The sequence below is a fragment of the Manis javanica genome, chromosome X (assembly GCF_040802235.1).
Source record: "Manis javanica isolate MJ-LG chromosome X, MJ_LKY, whole genome shotgun sequence".
Taxonomy (NCBI): domain Eukaryota; kingdom Metazoa; phylum Chordata; class Mammalia; order Pholidota; family Manidae; genus Manis; species Manis javanica.
The window spans coordinates 128,360,421-128,379,404 of record NC_133174.1 but is presented as its reverse complement, the minus strand read 5'-3'; the positions used below and the strand labels follow the sequence as shown (position 1 = coordinate 128,379,404).

Genomic DNA, 18,984 nt, shown 5'->3' with positions numbered 1-18,984 from the left:
CCATCCCATGTTTCCAGGTAGCTTGGAGGCTGGACACTGGAGTGTGTGTTTTCCTGGCCCAGTACCCACAACATTCTGTTCATATTAAACATCTCACAGGGCTCTGAAGAGGGGAAAGCCCCTGTGCCTCTCGTAAAAGACGCTGTCTGTTATCCCCTAGCAGGCTTTTCAGAAGCTTTGTTTAGAGGAGATTGCTTATCTTGGCACTTGAATATTCATAATCGTTGGTCTCTGCCATGAATGCCCTTACATCATTGATTTGCCTCCATATGGACACACATCACTATATTGTTCTTGTATGCAGCGTCTATTTTCTTCTGATTCTTTTGCAGGGTGGTTAATGGTGAAGAAAACACAGTTTATTTTACCTGGTTGTGTTCACAGACAAACTCCACTAACATTCCCAAGCAGCTATCTCTTCAATGTACCTCAATCGTTTTAACTAACCTAGGTTTGTCATATGCTAATTCTAGTGTCCTTCAATGAACTGGGTAATATCTGGCTTCCAGCTGGAAGTTGCCCTTAGTGGAGGTCCAATTGGTGATAGGGGCAAAAAGAGAGGTCTTATCTGTGCAGAGAATTTTCCTGGAAATTTTAATGTGGCAGGAAAGCTGATATACTGAAGATGGACACAGTACCATGCTTAATATCACCCAAGACAGAGACTGAACCTTTTCCCAAAAGAGGTCTTTTTGCTTATCGAGAGTATGTGGACAAAGCAAATGTTATGTGTTCAAAAGAGAGGAGTGTCTGTGCATGTGGTGCACACGCACATGTGCATGTTTGAATGTGTTGAGTTAAGGGATTTGAAAAAGACTTAGGAGTTTAGAATTGGCAGATAGGTCCAGTGAAAATGTGCTTCCTCCTCTCCTATTAAAGGACTGATAGGCGTCTTGAGAGACTGTGTGTGGTATAACAGAGGAGCATTGTCTAAAATGACAGACTCACCTGGTTTTTATCCTGGCTCTCCTAGTTTTTCATCTAGTCTCCACCACTTAACAGCTGTGTGACCTCTGGGCAAGTTAATTAACCTCTCTGAGCCTCAGTTTTTTCATATGTAAAATGGAAATAACAGTACCAATAGTTCTAGGGCTGTTGTGCAGATTAAATAAGAGAATGATGTAAAGCGTTTAGCATACCGGGTGGCACACGTTAAGTGCTAACTAAGTCCATGGTAAATATTACCGGTTGTAAACTATCTAAGGACTCTTTGCTGTCTTCCCCTCACCTTTCCTGTAAACCCACGCAAGGCTCCACTCTTTTGAATTCCAGTCGCTTGAAGAGAAATTCCTTCTTTCTCAGAGTACTGATAGTAATTAATGATCTAACCTTAGGTAGGATAATCACATTGTGTTATCGACCTCCAGATTATTAGATATTATTTACAAGAACAGGCCTGGAGTTCCTCCCAGACCTAGGACAGAGGCTGCAAATTGAGTTTTGAGGGTTGTCGACCTTTAGACCCAGGCTGGCAGGAGGTGCAGCCCACTCTCCTGGTCTTGAAAGCCACAGCAGGCTCTCCTAATTGAGTTACCGCCTGGGATTCAGTAGGACTAATCCATCTATATAATTTCTTTGCCTGGTTTAATGCCATTAACGAAACCGAATTAAGGAGCGGGTGGAGTTGGGTGGGACGAGAGGAAACGGATTTTCTGCCTGGGAGTCGCTGCAGCGTCTCCAGCGCCAGGCTGGAGCCTATGGTCTGATTAATGAACTGGTCCGAGGACCAACTCCAGTTAGCGGCCTGTCCCTCAGCAAAGCACCGGGCTTCCGGGTGTCAGCGCGCCCAGCAAGGGCCATCGCAGAAAAGGTTTCCCAGGACGCCCCAGGGCTGAGTCCTGACTGCCCTGTCCTACCTTCCGTTTCCTTGGCTTTTTCTCCTTACCTACCCTGTTGTGCAATTCTTGAGTTTTCCTTCTGGTTTCAGTCTTCAGACCTTCCCTTGTATTTTGTCCCCAGCGTGCTCTAGGCAACATGTCGATCCCACTTACCCCTCTCCAGCACTCGCCCCGAGCGCCACCTCACTGTTTGTCTCGCATTGGCTAAACCGGAGTGGTGGGCACTCTGCGCCTAGTTTGCCAACCAGAGAGACCAGCCCTAGGAGGAGGGGCCTGCGTGTGGGGGTGGGGGTGGGGGTGGGGGTGGGAGGTGGCAGCCGCCGCGGTCAGTTTCACTCTCTGCCCTAGTGACACCCAGATCCCAGCGCGCCCTTCTCCCAGAGAGCCGGGCTCTCTTAACTTGGGCAGCTGGCCGGAGGCGAGGAGTCACCGACTCCCAGACGGAGAGTCCACCGCTCGGTTCGGGCAGTTGCCAACAGCGGAGTCCCCAAAGTGTAGGTGGCGACTAGCACGGGCCGGGGCAGAGCTGCGGGGAACGCCACCGCTGGGAGCGGAGGGGGTAAACGGACCGGTGGGGGGCGGGCGGTTGGTGCGCCGGGCTTCGATCTCGCCGGCCGAAGGTGCGAGCCCGCCCTTGCGGCTTCTGCGGGTCCCTGCCTGCCCGGGAGGCGCTGGGGGGCGCCGGGCAGATAAACTCGCCGGCTCTTTGCGGGGCTCGCGGGGGTTTTGCCAGCCGGCGGCTGACGTCGGCGCGCCCCTGCCGAGCTCTCCTCTTACTACAGCCGGCGGGCGGCTTTGTGCGGCCCCGCCCTCTCCGGCCCCCGCCCCCCGCGTGCCCACACCTTGCCTTTTATATAGAAAGCGCCGCGGCGGAGCTCGCGGCTCCCTGGGACCCGAGAGTTCTTGGGAAGGAGCGCGCGAGCCGGGGAGCGGGCGAGCTCCGAGGGGGTGTGGGTGTAGGGAGAGAGAGAGAGAGCAGGTAAGGGCCAGCCGTTCCCGCGCCTCCGCCCGCCAGCAACTCGGGCCCCCTTTTGGCAAAATCATTGGAACCTGAAAATTGATGAAACAGAAAGACGCGACCCTCCCCTCTTCTCTCTCCGCGGGCGAGGAGCTGCGCGGCTCTGCGGTGTAACAGGCTCACACGTTGCTCATCACATGTTCAAACATTTCCCTTTCGGGGAGGCTCGTTATTTTTAAGTGAATATTTTCGTCTTTGTTTTGGTTTTTTTTTTTTTTAATCCTTCCTCGGGCTCTCATTTTGATTGAGTTGGCGGCCCGCGGCGGATTGGGAGAGGCGGGAGGAAGCGAGCTGCCGGCGCGCGTGCAGCCCACCCAGGCCATTCCCTGCGCGGCCCGCGCGGAGCCCGGGGAGGCCGGCGGCAGAGCCGGGCACTCCTGGCCGCTCCTCGGCGGCGGCGGGCGTTGCGAGCGCGGCTCTCTGCGGGAGGGCAGGCGGGCAGGAGCGGCGCGCGCGGGGTGCGGAGGGAGCGCCCCGCCGCTTTGTCTCTTCACTTCTTGAGCGAGGCGAGCGGCTCCTCCCGCGGCCGGCCGCTCGGGCTCGCGGCGGCGGCGGCGGCGGCTCCGGCTCCTCCTTCACCCCTCTCCTTTCCTCCCCACTCTCTCGTAGGCAGCGGCGGCGGCGGCAGCGGTGGGGACAAGCGGATTCTGCCCCGAGCCACACCGAGGGGAGCTCGCAGTCGCCACTTGCCGCCCTAAACACTCTCCCAAGTCCGGCCCGCTCGGCGAGGACTTCCGTCTCCTGGACGAACCTTGCCAAGCAAGCTGGGATCTATGAGTGGAAAGGTGACCAAGCCCAAAGAGGAGAAAGATGCTTCTAAGGGTAAGCCCGCTCGCCAAGTCCGTCTGCTTCCCTTCCCTTCGTTTCCCTCGCCTCCTCGCGTGCGCGCCGCCCTCCCGCGGCTCCCTGCCTGCCCCCGGAGCCTAAGCTCCCCCTGACCTCTGCGACCTCGGGCGAGAAAGGGGGGCCAGGGCCGCTGGGAGCGGCTGGGTTTGCACCACTTTCCCTCATTCCTCGTGGAATCGTCGCTCCGCGAGTGCCTCCAGCCTCTTTCCACTCCCCCTCTGGACGCACCGTGGTGGCGCTGCGGGCAGCCTTAGCTGCTGCAGCCCGGGGCGCCGGGAACAGCGCTGCCTGCTACCGGCCGGCTGTCTGTCTGTGCGAGTGCGTGTGTGTGCGTGAGTGTGCATATGTGTGCTGCGCGGGTGCAACATGGTGACATACTCAGGAATCTGCCCCATTCTCAGAACCCGGCTCGAATCCACCTTCAACCCCCGCTCCCCGCCCCCAATGCAAACAAAGAGCCTGGCCGAGACGCAGAACCCCTCCCCCAACTCTCCTTTCCCCCTCACAACCCCTTCCCCCCAACTCTGTACCCCTTTTCCCAGAAGGCAGAAGCTTGTAATCTTTGACACGCCGCGTGCAAAAGTGAGCAATCCCGGTGCCCCGGCGCCGCCCGCGCTGCTCCTCTGCAGCGCAGCCTCGCCAAGCCCCCGGAGAACAAAGGCTGTCGGCCCCTTGCCACTAATGCCCAGCAGGAGCAGGCCTCCGTAGGAGGGGAAAGTCCCCTCCTTCGGCTCTCTGGGGTTCAGCCACCTGGCCCGGGGCTCCGGCCGCCGGTCCCCCGGAGTGCGCGTCTTGGCCTGGGGCCTCCCACCGGCGGGTTGGGGAGGCGCAGCGGAGCTGGGCTCAGCCTGGGGTGAACTCAGGAGTAGGAACGGGCGTCCCCCTTGGCCCCCGCCACGCCTAGCCATTTCCTTGCGGAGCACCCGGCTTAGCTCCGGAATGTGGAGACAGCATCCTTCGAGACCCCCGGTGCAGAGAGGCACAAAGAGGGGGTGTGGTAGGGCAGTAGGGAAAGGGCAGGTGCCTTAAAGGTGCAAGTGTACGGAATGGCCACAGAGTAGACGCTGGAGTGGGCTGGGCCGGCCGGGAGTGCCCCACACACACTGAATCGCAGCGAGCCGCGCCCATTCCACGCCTAAGAAGTGTGGCTGCAGCGGGGGGAGCCCAGCTTTCGTTACCAGGCCCCAATTCTTCAGTGAGCCCTGGGGCTCCTTCCCTCCCACTCCTTTCCCTATTCCGTTTTCTCATCTCCTCCTTCTCGCCTCTCCCCATCTCTCAGAGCATTCTTTCCCGGGAGATTCTAGGGCAGCGCCAGCCCTCCCCCGCGGAAAGTTGTCAAAGTCTTCAGCTCAGGGCCTTTATCCTTGTTCCTAAACGGAGCCTTTTCTGTTCCAGCTAAGCGAAGTGTTGACTGAAAGCCTCGGAAGTTTGTGGTGGGCTTTAGATCTGTTGTCCTAAGGGTTAGTGTTGCCACCAGTCTGGCTCAAGGCTAGAGTTCAGATCCCTTCAGACCCACCCATATCTGCTGGCTGGCTGATGCGCACAGATTGACTGAAATAGTCACTGGGAAAGTAGGAAAGTATAACTCTGATTACACATTTCTAGAGCTTTCCTAACTGTAGTGTGTCTTAAACAGACATTCATAAGGTAAAATGACCTCAGGGCCCTTAAGAGGTTTTGTTTTCATTTTCAGTTGAGGGCCCAGAAAGGCAAATGCACTTGAAGACTGTAATACTAAATTGATCTAGGCAATAGATTCTTCTTCTGAATTTGGGAGTATTTCAAGTTTGTTTCCAGAACTTTGGTTCCTGGTTTGCATCAGGTGGTTACCTAAGGTTTATTTCAGGGTACCTTTCGGAGGATCCTGAAACCAAATTCATTCACAAAAAATGAGTTGCTGTTTTAGGCCTATTATGTGCGGTTGTCCACAATGGAGTAACAAGTATGGAAACATTAGAACAGGTTTCTGTAACTCAGTAATGAAAATTTTTACTAGGCATATGTCATAACATTTTCTTATGTTGACTCACCACATTTGAAACTGAATACCTCTCTGTAGACATTGTGTAATTAGCATTTGGAATTATGGTTGTAATTAGAATAAATTAAAGTAATTTTATAAGGCAACTTTTAAGAAGGGGGTTTACTTTCTTAAGGAGATAGGAATCTTTAACTGCTGGTAAGAGCAGAAGTCCCATTTCTCCTTCGGTGTTGGTTGTTGAATTTAGAGCATTTTCAAAATAGTGAATGCTTAACAGTTGTTAGTATTTTCTCCTTTCAAGTATGAGAAAGTCTTATGTGATTACATTTTAAGGACTACTTTTTATGGTAGAGATGAAAGATACCAACATGTATGTTTAACCAACAAAGTTGATTGACCATATTCATGAAGAGCTTTGGTTATTTATGAATTTCCTATATATAGGTAATTTTTGAATTTTTAAGCTGAAGAATTCATGAGCACAGTCTTTGCAACATAGCAAGATATAGGATTGAACATTTAGTAGATATTTTGAATAAATGCACATTTAATTATGAAAAATGGTGTGACAAATGATTGAATCAAGTCAATAATTTAGTAACAGTTGGAATGAATTTCATAATCTATTTTCAAAGCCTACTGCTCCTTCAAATTCAGCCCTCCCCCATCATATGGGGTTCATGCCCACAGCCTATCATAACTACATAGAAGATCATCATAGAGTATAGTGTTTCTGGAGTTTTTAATGCACAGGTGGAAGGTAATCAGTAAATTATTTTGTGCTACTGAATGAAATATGTCTTTCAGAGCATGTAAATTGCCAATTGTCTTTTTAAATGACATTTTCTTTAACACATGGAGGTTAAGACCAGTGATGGACAATGATCTTTTGATGACTTTTTAAATAGTACCAGACAAGATAGACTGTCCTCTTTGGGGTGGGGGTGTGAAGGGGGATCTGATTCTCTTTGAAGCTATTAAAATGACCACTTTTGCTGCAGATCACTTTTTTGGTTTTTATTTAGGCTTTGCATAAACTTCTAAATTGGCAGATGTGTATATAGTTAGGGGCACTCAGCTGCTGGACAGGAGGACCTATTTCTATTTCAGGGAAGAAAGCATAATGTTTGTTGAAGCAGATAGTCACTTAGCTTTGATTCAATCTTCTCTAGCTTGTCACATAAGATCTTTTCAGCTGTTCTCTGTTGGAAGAGCCCTCAGCTAAGACTATGTCTGGTTTACTGCAACTGTGTTCCTGTGGCATTCAGAAAATGTGTAGCCTGATAAAACTGAATTGTTTCTGGGTTGAGTAAAAGTGCTAGCCAATTCTCGATTTCAAAACTGTCATTTGGTTTGTAGCTACCTGTTTGGAGTTGGATGTTTTTTTCAACCACCCTTTCCCTTGTGCTTAGCCAGAGATCCATCACATCCAGGCAAGTTTCAAAGTCATGTGGGCTGTGGGTTCTCTCAGGGAGATAATCAGCATTAGCGTCAGGCTGGGCTTATGCAGGCTGCTGGGTGATGGAGGACAATTCCATGCATGGTCCATGAAGCCAGCCACTTGCACAGCTGTTGCTGTAATGGATTGCGGTGCTCACGTGCATTTATGGGCACAGCTCATTTTCTGCTCACTTCCGGGCTTTTTCTAATAGCCTTGCTAACCATACTGGAGAAGGACAGGGCATTGTGGTCAAGCAGCCAGCATATCAAGTCTTGAATGCCAAATGCCATTCTAAAAGATCATCTTGGTCTTAGTGCATTACTGTGATAGTTTCCATCAAGTATTTTTCTCAGAACTGGCCAGGCAAAGCAGATGTTTAGAGGTATTTTGCCCACGAGAAATCATTGACGTTGGTGACCTCCTATTTAAAACTAACAATCATAATCTACTTGTTACTCATGTAGGGACTTGTTTTTTCACCTGTGAGTAAAAATCATCATGTGGTTTTATGGAGTGTCATAAGCCCCATGTTTTCTTCTGTGCTGAGGGTGGTGATCACAGCCTCAGGAAGGAGGTATGGCCAGGGAGCTCTCTAATCAGAAGTGTTAGTCTGTTCTTGGCAATGGTGCAGAAGATGAGTGCGCAATGCCCCCAGGTCCTCCTCCTCAGTCTTTCTGGTGGTTTGCAGCTTCTTCAGTGACAGAGGCTGAAGCTAGGAGGAGGAGCAAGTTGGGGCATGTGCTAGGGGTACTGTATTTTCTCCCTTACTTAGTGCTCTTTCTCTAAGGCACTTTCCAGTACAGTTTGAATCATTGAAAGGGGTTAGGATGCATCCTCAGACTGGAGATGTGAGTAGGGTTGGTATAGGACTGGATTGTTGGCTTGGGGCCTGGGTGAGAAGCGGAAAGTAAGCTGTGCGGTGAACAAGGGTTGAGGTCCATGCCCAAGGCAGGGAATGTATGGTGGCCTTGAGAACAGCCTCAGAACTGGGGAGAGAATGGGAATCAGGGTTTGGCTGGTAAGCTGGAGGACTGATTCGTGAGGCAGTGAGTAGGGAGCTGAAACTGTTAACATTCCAGGTCTCTTTGCAGCTGTGCTGTTTTATGTTCAAATCAACTTCTCATTCTGGGAATTACAATCATCATAGAACAACCGGAATGTGTTGCAACTCTTCAAATATATCCAATAAAAAGGCTTTCTAGTGTCTGCTTCATTGTGGCTTATATTTTTGGAGTTGAGAAATTTAAAAGGCATAGAAAATAATTGCCAAGATTAAACAATTCAAAGAGAAAACAATGAATTAAGCTACAATGGATGGAAGGGATCCTACATGTCCATGACCTTGCTAAGCTTAAGGTGATCTTTGAGATGTGAAGATTACGTACACAATATGGTTTTAGCAATTAGAAGGCAAACATGTGCATAAATCGTCGGCAGTCACTGGTTTGTTTCCTTATCCAAAAGACGTGTTAGCACCAGGATTTCTCAGCACAAGCTGAGGAGTGGATTTCAGGCTCATTGTCCTGTGTAACGTGGTTCATCTTAGTCCTCATGAACTCAAAATGTAGCTTTTCTGTTTGTGATATGTCGGTTCTACAAACTTACTTGACTCAAGTTTCTGACATTTTCTATTGTGGCATTTTTACCACTTTGGTGAATGCCATATCTTGGTGAGACATTTCTTAGGAGTGTGGATATCTAGGTAAATGCACTAATTTCCTAAAGAAAGTGAAATAATATATGGTAATCATTATGACCACCACTCCAGCCTGCAGGTTTAATTCCTCTGAATTGGATGGCTGTCTATTTTTCTCTAAATTAGTGTTTTCTAGGGTATTAACCCTGGGAAGGGGGCATTTTTATTAGGAAAGAGATAAGCTCATGATTGGGTCAAATGGAAGTGTGAAGGATGTGTTCATTAAGGATCTGGGTTTGTAATAAACATTAAGCCTGAATTACAATTACTGTATGTTGAGATTACTGTAAAGCTGTCTTCATGCCTTATTGCTGCCTCTGTCCTTTGAAATTACTTTTAGCATTGATTTTCAGATGGAAATGATATTAGTGTTCCTGGCTAATGACCTTCTCCTTAGGCAACGGGCAGAGTGTAGTAGGGTCCTTGCTGATTCTTTTTAACTTCGGCAGTACCGTTGGCTTCTGTAGCTGTTTGTGGAGTGACTTTCTAGGGGGTGCGGTAGGGCTAGGTTGACCTGAGCTGCTTGCTTGTCCTGCCTGCTCTCAGCCTTGTGCAGAGACCTCCAATTTGGTTTGGACAATCACTATTTGGCCCAAAGGAATCTCAGGTGTACATGTCTGTCCTCCTTTCTGGACCCTGTCAGTAGGGCTTGGGAAGACATAAAAAATCTCTGGTGAAAGACAGGCCTGGTCAGAGGCCAAATTAGAAAAGAGTTAATTAAAAAAAAAATAGTATGAACCCAGTTTCCTTTTTTGTGTTTGGGGATTATGCACAGGAACATTCACAGATCTTAGGTGCATCCCGATGAATTTTGACAAATGTTTACACCCATGTAATCAGTATCAACATCAATATACAGAATGTTATCATCATCCTAAAGAGTTCTCACCTGTTCCTTTCTTGTCATTCTTCCCCCAAAGGCAACTACTGTTTTGATTCCTATCATCTTAATTTAGTTTTTGCCTATTAGTGAATTGAATGTAAATGAAGTCATGCAGTGTGCACTCTGTCTCTGCCACCCAGCCACCTCTCCTTCTGGCATGCTTCCTTTCCCAGCTGACACCCATTCTCCATCATATCCTATGTTGTTTGGGAAGACACCCTTCCCATCCCCCACCTCCACTCTAGGGCACTCAGCAGGGTCTTGCCCTTGGCAGGCTCATATGGAGTATTTGTGGAATGATCTAGCTAAGGTAGGGAGTTCTTTAAGCAGAGGAGTGTCTTAGTCATCATTTAATAACAATAATGACTGTGGTTATTGTTCCCATTGTTATAAGTAGCTTCTAAACTATTGAGCACTTACAGTTTCCTAGGCATATGGTATTTTTACATGTACCTAATTTAATCTTCAAGACAGCCAAATGAAGTAGTGAGTAGTATTTACACACATTAGAGATGAGAAAATTGAAGCTTAGAGAGATTTTGTGGCTTGCATGTGGTCACATAGCTAGTGGGTTGCAAATCACTAGCACAGCCCTTGGCATTGTAGTCATCAATAAATGATCATGGAATGCAGGCACCATGTGCATATCAAAGCTCACTGGTCCTATGCTATGTTCATTTTCAGCTTGTTGTCATATCTGAAAGCCACGAGTTAGGGAAAAGCTCTATGATTGACTTTTTGTGGCTTAGTCTACTAGATGCCTGGGGAGATTCATATTTTAATTGAGGATTGCCAGAGGCAGAGCTTTAATCCAAAGGAATTAATGTCCATGGTTGGCTTCTGACACCTGGTAGCTTGGAGAAGTAATTTTGGTCAGGGTCCTAAAAATAATTTTCTAAGGACTAAGGGATTTGACAGTGAAATATCCTATGAAATCTACCTAACAATCTATGGAAGATAGCTATGCATACTAGTATCATTCCCATTTGACAGATGAAAAAAACCGAGTGTTAGATTGAGGCCAGCCTGAGGTTGGTCACTCAACTAAGCAAGGTGGCAGAGGTAGGATTTGAGCCAGGTCCACCTCTTGCCCATTGTTGTTATCCTGCCTCCCTAGGCAGCACAGGTAACTCTTTCTAGTCTAGCTTTTTGCAAAGACAGAATTACATCCTGTTTGCCAACATGGATGTGGTTAGGAAGAGTGTGCCTGTTCATGTGTGTTTGCTCCAGGCCTATGGTCTTTGTGTTGCTGAGAGCTCTGAACATTTCTATAGTGACTTTTCCATACTAGGCACTGTGCTGGGCCTGGGCATACAGAGATGGGAGACAACCAGTCCTTAGGGGCACCCTTTCCTTTCTCTTGGGCCTTTGGACATTGCAACTTTTTACTTTCCAATGTGTAGCTCCCCGCACTTGGTCATGACTGACTTTCAAGATTTAAGCATCTGTCAGTTTGAAAATAATGGTACTTTTCTCCAGAGCTACATCTGGGAGCTTGTTTCACCTGTGTTCTAAAGATTACACTTCCTTTTAATTCAATGCTGGGTAAAACTCCCAGTTGTTTGTTTTTTCCCCATTACGTGGCATATGCTTTCAGTCCATCTTCGTCCAATCAGTGTCTCATTTCCCTTCTCTTTCTCTCTCAACCCTACCTTATTATCTCTCTCTCCCTCCCTCCCTTTCTGAGAACTCCCTCTTTCCTTTTCTTCCCCCTCCTTTCCTTATCAACAGATGTCAGTTATTTTCATTAACAAATGGGGTTCCTTAGGGTAGGCTGGTCTCACTGGAGTATTCTCATTTCTGGTTTGCCACCTTGATAGCTCTATCAGCTTCAGGGAAAGCAATCCCCTTCTTAAAGTGTAGTCCCACAGAGGAAGCTTTTCACTGAACTTACTTTCAATGGAAAAATAAAGTGCGAGCTTTATTTTTTATTCTATTTCTGCTGCCTTCAGTTAGATAATATTTCCAAAAATATATCTTGTTAACTGAGACACATGCCTTGAATGAGCATATTAATTGTAGTTCTCAAAGTCAGTAATCATGTAGTGTTTCTCTGTGCTGTAGGACCTATGTTTACCAACTGTAATTACCAGTGATGGCTCTATTGCATGCTTATAGGTAAGTTTAATATGGAATGTGAAATCCAGTTCTCAAAAATCATCCAAATTATGTGGATAGCATTTCTACTGCTCTTGAACCAGGGGTTGGTAAACAGATCAAGTTCTTAAAGTATTTATCTTTCTGTTAAAAGTAGAAGTCAACAACCTAAAGAAGGCAGGCTGAGTGCAGTTCTTGAATATGCCTATAGGTATTTTCATAATCTTCTTTCAACCATGACTTTGAAAGTATTGTGAATTGACCTGCTTATTTTGTCTTTGATTCTTTATGTGTATGCTTGCTTTTCCCCGTGTGGGGTTTACTGAACCTTAAGACTTCCAAGAGCTCTTGGATTTGCGGTGATTTTGGGAGCTCTGGAAAGAATGTGAGCCATTCTCCTGAAACAGGGCTGTGGCGCTCCTCTCCCGATGCTCTCAGCCCTGGAGCATGTGTTTTCCCACTAGCTGGAGACCGGGCGGTCGCGCTGAAAGGTCTGCTTAACCAGTCGCTGTGGATCTGGCAGAAGGGTTTGTTACAAACCTCAGTGTGCTCATTAGCCTCGTGATGTGGTGGCTGCCCAAAAAAGAAACACGGAAAAGTTGTGTCACCGAAGGTGAAACTTGGCGTAAGAGCTGCTGCTGGGCGCCGGGAATGACAAAGCTCCTTCCAGGCGGCCGCGGAGGCCGAGGGCTTTGCCCACTTGCCCTGGAGCCCACGGCCCGGCCCGCTCTAGGCTGTGCCCCGTGGGGACGCTGCGAAGTGAGCCGCGGCCGGGGTTAGGGGAGCCCAGCCAGCGGTGCGGGCTGCAGGCGGGGAGGGTTCGCTCTCTGGGAGGCTGGCGATGTAGCTGAGGGCGCTTGGCAGCGGAGGAGGGGCCGAAGGAAGGGTGTCGGCCGTCTCCCAGCCATCAAGGCGCCGCTAATCCCTGGACACCTGACCCACCCCCTGGACTCCTCCAAGGCAGACACGAAGGCAGGTTCCAATCAGAGCCTTGAAGTCAGGGCTTGGGGCAGCACCACAGCTTTGCTTCCTCTGTTTTCTGGTCAATGCTAATTCGGTTTTAGCTGTTCAAAAACCTAGGATGCATTTGGGGCAGAATGCTCAGGGCCGTTTTGAATGTATTTGTGTGCTTTTATATTGCTTATGTTTCATTGCATCGATTTTTTTTCAGATTAAAAAATAATGCATGTTTACCAGGGACGATTTGGAAAATCATAAAAACATAGAAAAGAAAAAAATAGCACCCAAGGGTTCCACCCTCAGGTTAACTTTCTGAGATTTTCCTTCTAGTCTTTCTTGTCTGATTTTTTTGTAATACACATATATACATGGGTAATTATCTTTGAGTATATGTGTGGGATCATGCACTATATGCTATGACCTCTTTTTCTCAACAACATGGTAGAACGTTTTTCTGTGTCATTAAATAATGTTCCACACTATCATTTTTAGTGTGTGTACTGGCTGTGGACTTGGGGATGACAGAGGAGAGAGAGTGATTTTGTGCCTGTGGTGTGCAAGGTTTTTCAGTACCACCTTAAGATCTTTCTCACTGGGTCCCACAAACATTATTAATATTTTATAAATGTACATATATGAATATGTGCATATAGAGAGGTACATATATGCATGTATAAATCTATAAATGTAAAATTAAATGCACATAGTCTAATATGCATATCTAAATAGACACACAAATATGCTTAGAATAAGTCTTGAAAGAATACATCAAAAGGAATCTCTGTGTGGTGTCTTCTAGAATATTTTTAGTTTTTCTTTTATTTGTATCCTCTATTTTCTCTGCAGTGTGTGTATATAATGATACTAATGATGTAATACAAATTAATATAAACAAAATGTTGCTCATGGATTATCTTCAATTTGACTTTTCAGCTTCTGTTCCAACCATTCCTTGATCTGGAATGCTGTACCTATTATTTTTACATTTTATGATCCTCCAGGTCCAAGCTTAAGGCATATCCTTCAGGAACCTCCTCTTCTACCTTCTTCGCAGGAACTGCTTACTTCCTGCACAAGGCTTCTGGGTTACCCCTCTGGCAAAGTCCATGGGTTACTTTGGATAAATTTTATGATTAACTTTTCACTTGCTTATATTTTATCTCCCCAACTAAAGTGTAATGTCCTCAAGGGCCCTTTGCCCAAAACAGGTAATAAATAAATATGCTACTTAACCACAATTCTCACTGTCTTTTTACTAGGTTTCTTTAAATACTCTTGTACCTTTGAAAGTCTAATCTGTACCAAAGCCCTTAGAATGACAGCAACATTCCATCTGGATTTAATATTGCTAAGTTAATTGGGGTATACTTTCTACCTTACAGTGGGCCGTCTTTCACCTTAAAGTAGCTACATGGTTAAAAACACAGATTTTAGAGACTTGGGTTCACATCTAAGTTCCTCTACTTATTTGTTGCATGATCTTGGACAGATAGCCTCCCTAAGCCTCTCCAAAATGGGGATAGGTGTATTTATCTCACATCCTTATTTTAAAGATGGAATGAGATAATCTCTGGAAAACAACAGAGCCAGTGCTGGCTGCATAGAATTTAGTCAACAGTGATACTGATATTATTACTGATCTAGTAGTGATTTGCATTTTGATTATTCACATTAGACACTTCTTCTTTAAGGGCTTGTTGGCCTTAGAAACAAATCTGTAGATTCACACATCTGGCTGTCATATTCCAATTTAATGGCTTGTAATTCTAATTCATATATTAATTAATTCATCCATTAATTTACTCAATAAATATTTATTGAGCCTTCTATGTGCCAGCTACTGCTGTACACACTGGGGCTCAGCCAGGGAGCAGAACAGATAACCATTCCTGCATTCATGGAGCTGGTGCTTTCCAAGTTTATTTCGAGGAACCAGACTTCAGCACACAAAGCTCTCCACTCCATGTTGGTCATATGTCAAGCAGTGACCTGCTGCCCATCATGGACATTGAGGCCCTGGCCAAGGCAGATACCAAGGAGGCAGCCTGGAGGAGTGGAACATAGTTTATCCATCTTCAGTCCAGGGACCACTAGAGCTGAGGATCCTGAATAAGCTTGTGCATCAGCAGCATCTCCCACCAGGAGAATTTGATTTAGTAGAGGCTTAGGAACTCATTATCTGTTTGTAAATCTCCTCAAGTGATTATAATGCACAGCCAGTTTAGGGACTTACTGCATCTGAGCACTGTTTCTCAAGCTTGACTGAAATTAGGAATCACCTGTAGGGTCTGTTTAAAAAAAAAAAGTAGGCTACCCCCTCCCCCTGACCTGCTGAATCAGAACTTTACAAAGCAAGTTTAGTAATCTGAATTGTAAACAAGTGTCTGCTTGATTTTTACCATCAAGCCAGCTGGGGAAAACATTGTCCTAGGAGCATCAAAAGAGCCCTAGAAATTATGTGTAAGTATGCATTTTTCTGGTGAATGGGGTCCACAGCTTTCAACAGATTCTCAAAGGATTCAGTATCTCCAAAAATGTGAAGTGAGGTGGAGCACTGAGGTCCATGCCTAGCATTGTTGTGAATGAACTGTGCTTTGGGACCTCAGTTTTGCCTTGGGTTGAATTAAATAACCTCTGAAGTCCTTGTACAGCCCAATAATCTTCCGCATGCAAATGTTCTGTTTGGAAGCCTCCTTTCTCCCTTTTTGCTTCTTTTTTTTCTTTCATTGACAGTCTCACCTCTGTTCTTGCTGCCTTCTCAGAATTAGGAAGAAATGGGGAAGGAAGAGAATTTCTAAGCCTGGGCCCTTACGGAGAGGACAAGGCTGGAAGGCAACCTTGCAGATGCCATTCAGAGCTGGCAACCCCAGAAGAGCTGTAAGAGTGGCAGAGGTCAATGCTCAAATATTTGATCCTTCTGGTAGCTTGAAGCTCAGTGGATCTTTACGTGGTGGCACAGAGGGGTGGGAGTGGGACTTCTAAGCTATCCCTTTGCCAGTTCAGAGCAGGTGGACAAGGGAATTCCCCTTCTTGGATTCTGCTTTCCTGCCTACATCTGGTGAGAGGTGGGGGGCGGTGGTGGAGCATGAGGGTTGGGCCATGTCTAGGTGAACCCCAACCTCTCTCCTCATCCTCCAGGCACTAAGCACTGTCCCTGTAATTGGTTCAGGACTAACAGAGTGCATTGACCTGTTACTGCTGGTTACATTGAGTTATAAATGGTTTTCTTTCCCCTGTGGAACTGGGGGTTCAGGCTGTATAGAATGACCTGATTTGTATCACAAGAGCCTTTGGGACTTTGACAGATTTTACCATTTAAAAAATACACAGCTTTCTCCCTCCACCCCACTGGACATAAAAGCAACCTTTGAATTTATGGAACAAAGAGCATGACTTTAAAGAGCAGTAGACACAGAGGGGGAGGAAGGGGAAATAAGAGAGTCCATCCTCTTTTCTGAGGCCATTGTCTCCATACAAGTGGCAAAACTGAATACCTTGAAAAATCTTGTGTTGATTTTTAGGGTAGAGGCATCTCCCTAGGATCTGAAAAACCTGGTAGAAGCTAATAAACTTGTTTCCCTGCTTTTGAGCCAGAAGTTGAGTTGCTTAGTTTACATGGCTGGAGGAAGTGAGAGTAGTTGCTCTACAGAGAGAAATTTTGGCCAGGGTGCATTGCTCTTGATCATATTATATATAGGTAAGGCTCAAGGTATAGAAAGGCTGATATATACAGATTGGACTCAAATGGTGAACGGGAGGTGGTTGCAATATTGAAGGAGTTGTTTTTTGAAAAATTTTCCTTCTAGTAGCATCATCTCTATAGTATATTTGAGTGTTTCTTTAGGGCTCACGGATTACTTGATTAAAAAGAAAGAAAAGTCAATCCTAGAGGCCTCTTGTTGAAGCATTTGGGTTTCCTGCGATTCTAATTATAAGCTATTGCTCAGAGTGGCTGTGTTTTGCTTCCCAGGTTCTTTTAAAAATTTATTTTTATTTTTTTTGTTTTTATTATTTTAATAAATTTTATAAAATTTTTTATAAATTTTATAAAATTTTATTTTATTTTTATTTTCTTATTGTGGCAAAATATGTAACATAAAATTTACCATTTTATTGAGTTTTAAGTGTACAGTTCTATGGCATTACATACACTTGTATTGTTCAGCAACCATCACCACCGTGCTTCCCAGGTTCTTAATCAGAGATGATAATGGCTGAAAGGGGCCATAATGACCATTTGTTACAACATTTCTTTTGCAGAGAAGAGGGAATCAGGCCCACGGAGAGGCAGTGACCTGCTAAAGGTCATAGAGCAAGTTGGTGGCAGGGCCTTAGCTCAGTGCAGTTCCACATGGCCACACCAGTAGACTCAGGCAGGTGGCCCCCTTCACTGATAGCAGGCTCAAGGAGTGACATAAATATTTAAGATGCTTTTCTGATTTTTTAAAAAATCAAGTAAGCAATCAATCATTAAGCTTTAGAGCCAGAAGGCCCTTCAGACACCATCTAGTTCAAATTCCTAATTTAAAATAATTGGCTCTATTTGCTATTTCTAAGTCCAAATTGAATTACAAAAATATGCTAACATTCTAATTTCAAAAATCTGGGCAAATTCTCCCCCAGCCTGCTTTCTACTGACTCTATGACATTCCATGGTTAAACCGGGTCCTTTGTGGGTGGCTGTTATTAATAAGCTTTCCTTGGGATGTTTACAGTAACTGCTGTGACCTAAATAAGATTGGTTATATTGTTTTTCCCCCACAGAAGCAAGAACATTTTTAAAAAGTGTGTTCATCCCCTCTCATACCATTCTGCTTACCTATGACTAAAAGAACTGAAACATTGCTTTTTTTCCTATTTATGAATTAGATGAAGGAACTTTCATTAGAAGAGGTAGAGTATTTCTACACAAGTTAAACATGTGAGGCCTTTGTATGACAAAATTACTTTTTCTTGGAGTAGAGTTTCATGACATTATACCATGTATTATAGCATGATCCTTTTTAAAAACTGTGTTTTATTTCTAATTGTGATAAACTATGCATAAGATAAAATTTCCCATCTTATCCATTTTTAAGTGTGTCATTCAGTAATGTTAAGTATATTCACATTGTTGTGCAACAGCTCCCCATTCCTACTCTCCTCAGACCCTGGCAACCACTGTTCTTCTCTCTGCTTCTATGAATTTCACTATTTTAGATACCTTTTACGAGAGGAACCATGCAATATTTGTCTTTCTGTGACTGCTTTCTTTCATTTAACACAATGTCCTCAAGGTTCATCTATGTGTGGCATGTATCAGAATTCCATTCCTTTTAAATACTGAATAATATTTCATTGCATGTTGTATTAGGGTTCTCCAGGGAAACAGAACATATCTATCTATATCTATATCTATATCTATATCTATATCTATATCTATATCTATATCTATATCTATATCTATGTCTATGTCTATATCTATATCTATATCTAGATATAGATGAAATGCATTATAGGAATTGGCTTATGTGGTTATTGAGGCTGAGAAAGTCCCATATGCCATCTACCAGCTGGAGAACCACGAAAGTCAATGGAATAATTCAGTCCAAGTATGAAGGTCTGAGAACTAGGGGAGCTGATGGTTTAACTCCCAGTCTGATTCAGAAGGCCTGAGGGTATGAGGCTGGTATAAGTCCCGGAATCTAAAGGCCTGAAAACCTGGAGCTCTGATATCTGAGGGCAGGAGAGGAAGGATATCCCAGCTCAAGAAGAAAGAGACATTGCCTTTCCCCCGCTTTTTTGTTCTGTTGGGGCCCTCAATGGAGTGGCTGATGCCTGCCCACATTAGTGAGGGTAATCTTCTTTACTTGGTCTACTGTCTCAGATGCTAATCTCTTCTAGAAACACCCTCACAGACACACCCAGAAATAATGTTTTACCAGCTATCTGGGCATCCCGTAGCCCAGCCAAGTTGACACATACAGTTAACCACCACATACGTATATATTGCATTTTCTTTATCCATTCATCTGTTGATGGACATTTGAGTCGCTTTCACTTTTTAGCTATTGTGAATAATGCTGCTGTGAATATGTGTGTTGATCTGTTATTTTTTCTAATTGATGAGACAGGTCGTTTTGACATCCTCTATGTGTTTCCTCAATGTTTAGTGTTAGGTTATCAAAATCACATGGTGAATGAGGTGAAAGGAAGAGCCCAAATCATCAGGGACCTGGAGCACT

The 18,984-nt window shown here is 45.4% G+C and overlaps 1 protein-coding gene across 4 annotated transcripts in view; it reads left to right on the top strand.

The window, feature by feature from the left end:
- Positions 1–18,984, top strand: part of FGF13 (fibroblast growth factor 13) — a 514,314-nt gene that overhangs the window by 26,924 nt on the left and 468,406 nt on the right. For 2 of the 4 annotated variants that reach the window (XM_037016961.2, XM_037016958.2), the window contains exons 1-2: positions 2,176–2,332; positions 3,466–3,678. In XM_037016961.2, the coding sequence (XP_036872856.1) occupies positions 3,630–3,678 (49 nt within the window). In that variant the 5' untranslated portion in view covers positions 2,176–2,332; positions 3,466–3,629. Of the gene's footprint in view, positions 1–2,175; positions 2,333–2,692; positions 2,818–3,465; positions 3,679–18,984 lie in introns of those variants that run through there. The other 2 variants (XM_037016959.2, XM_037016960.2) reach the window with 2 other exon arrangements.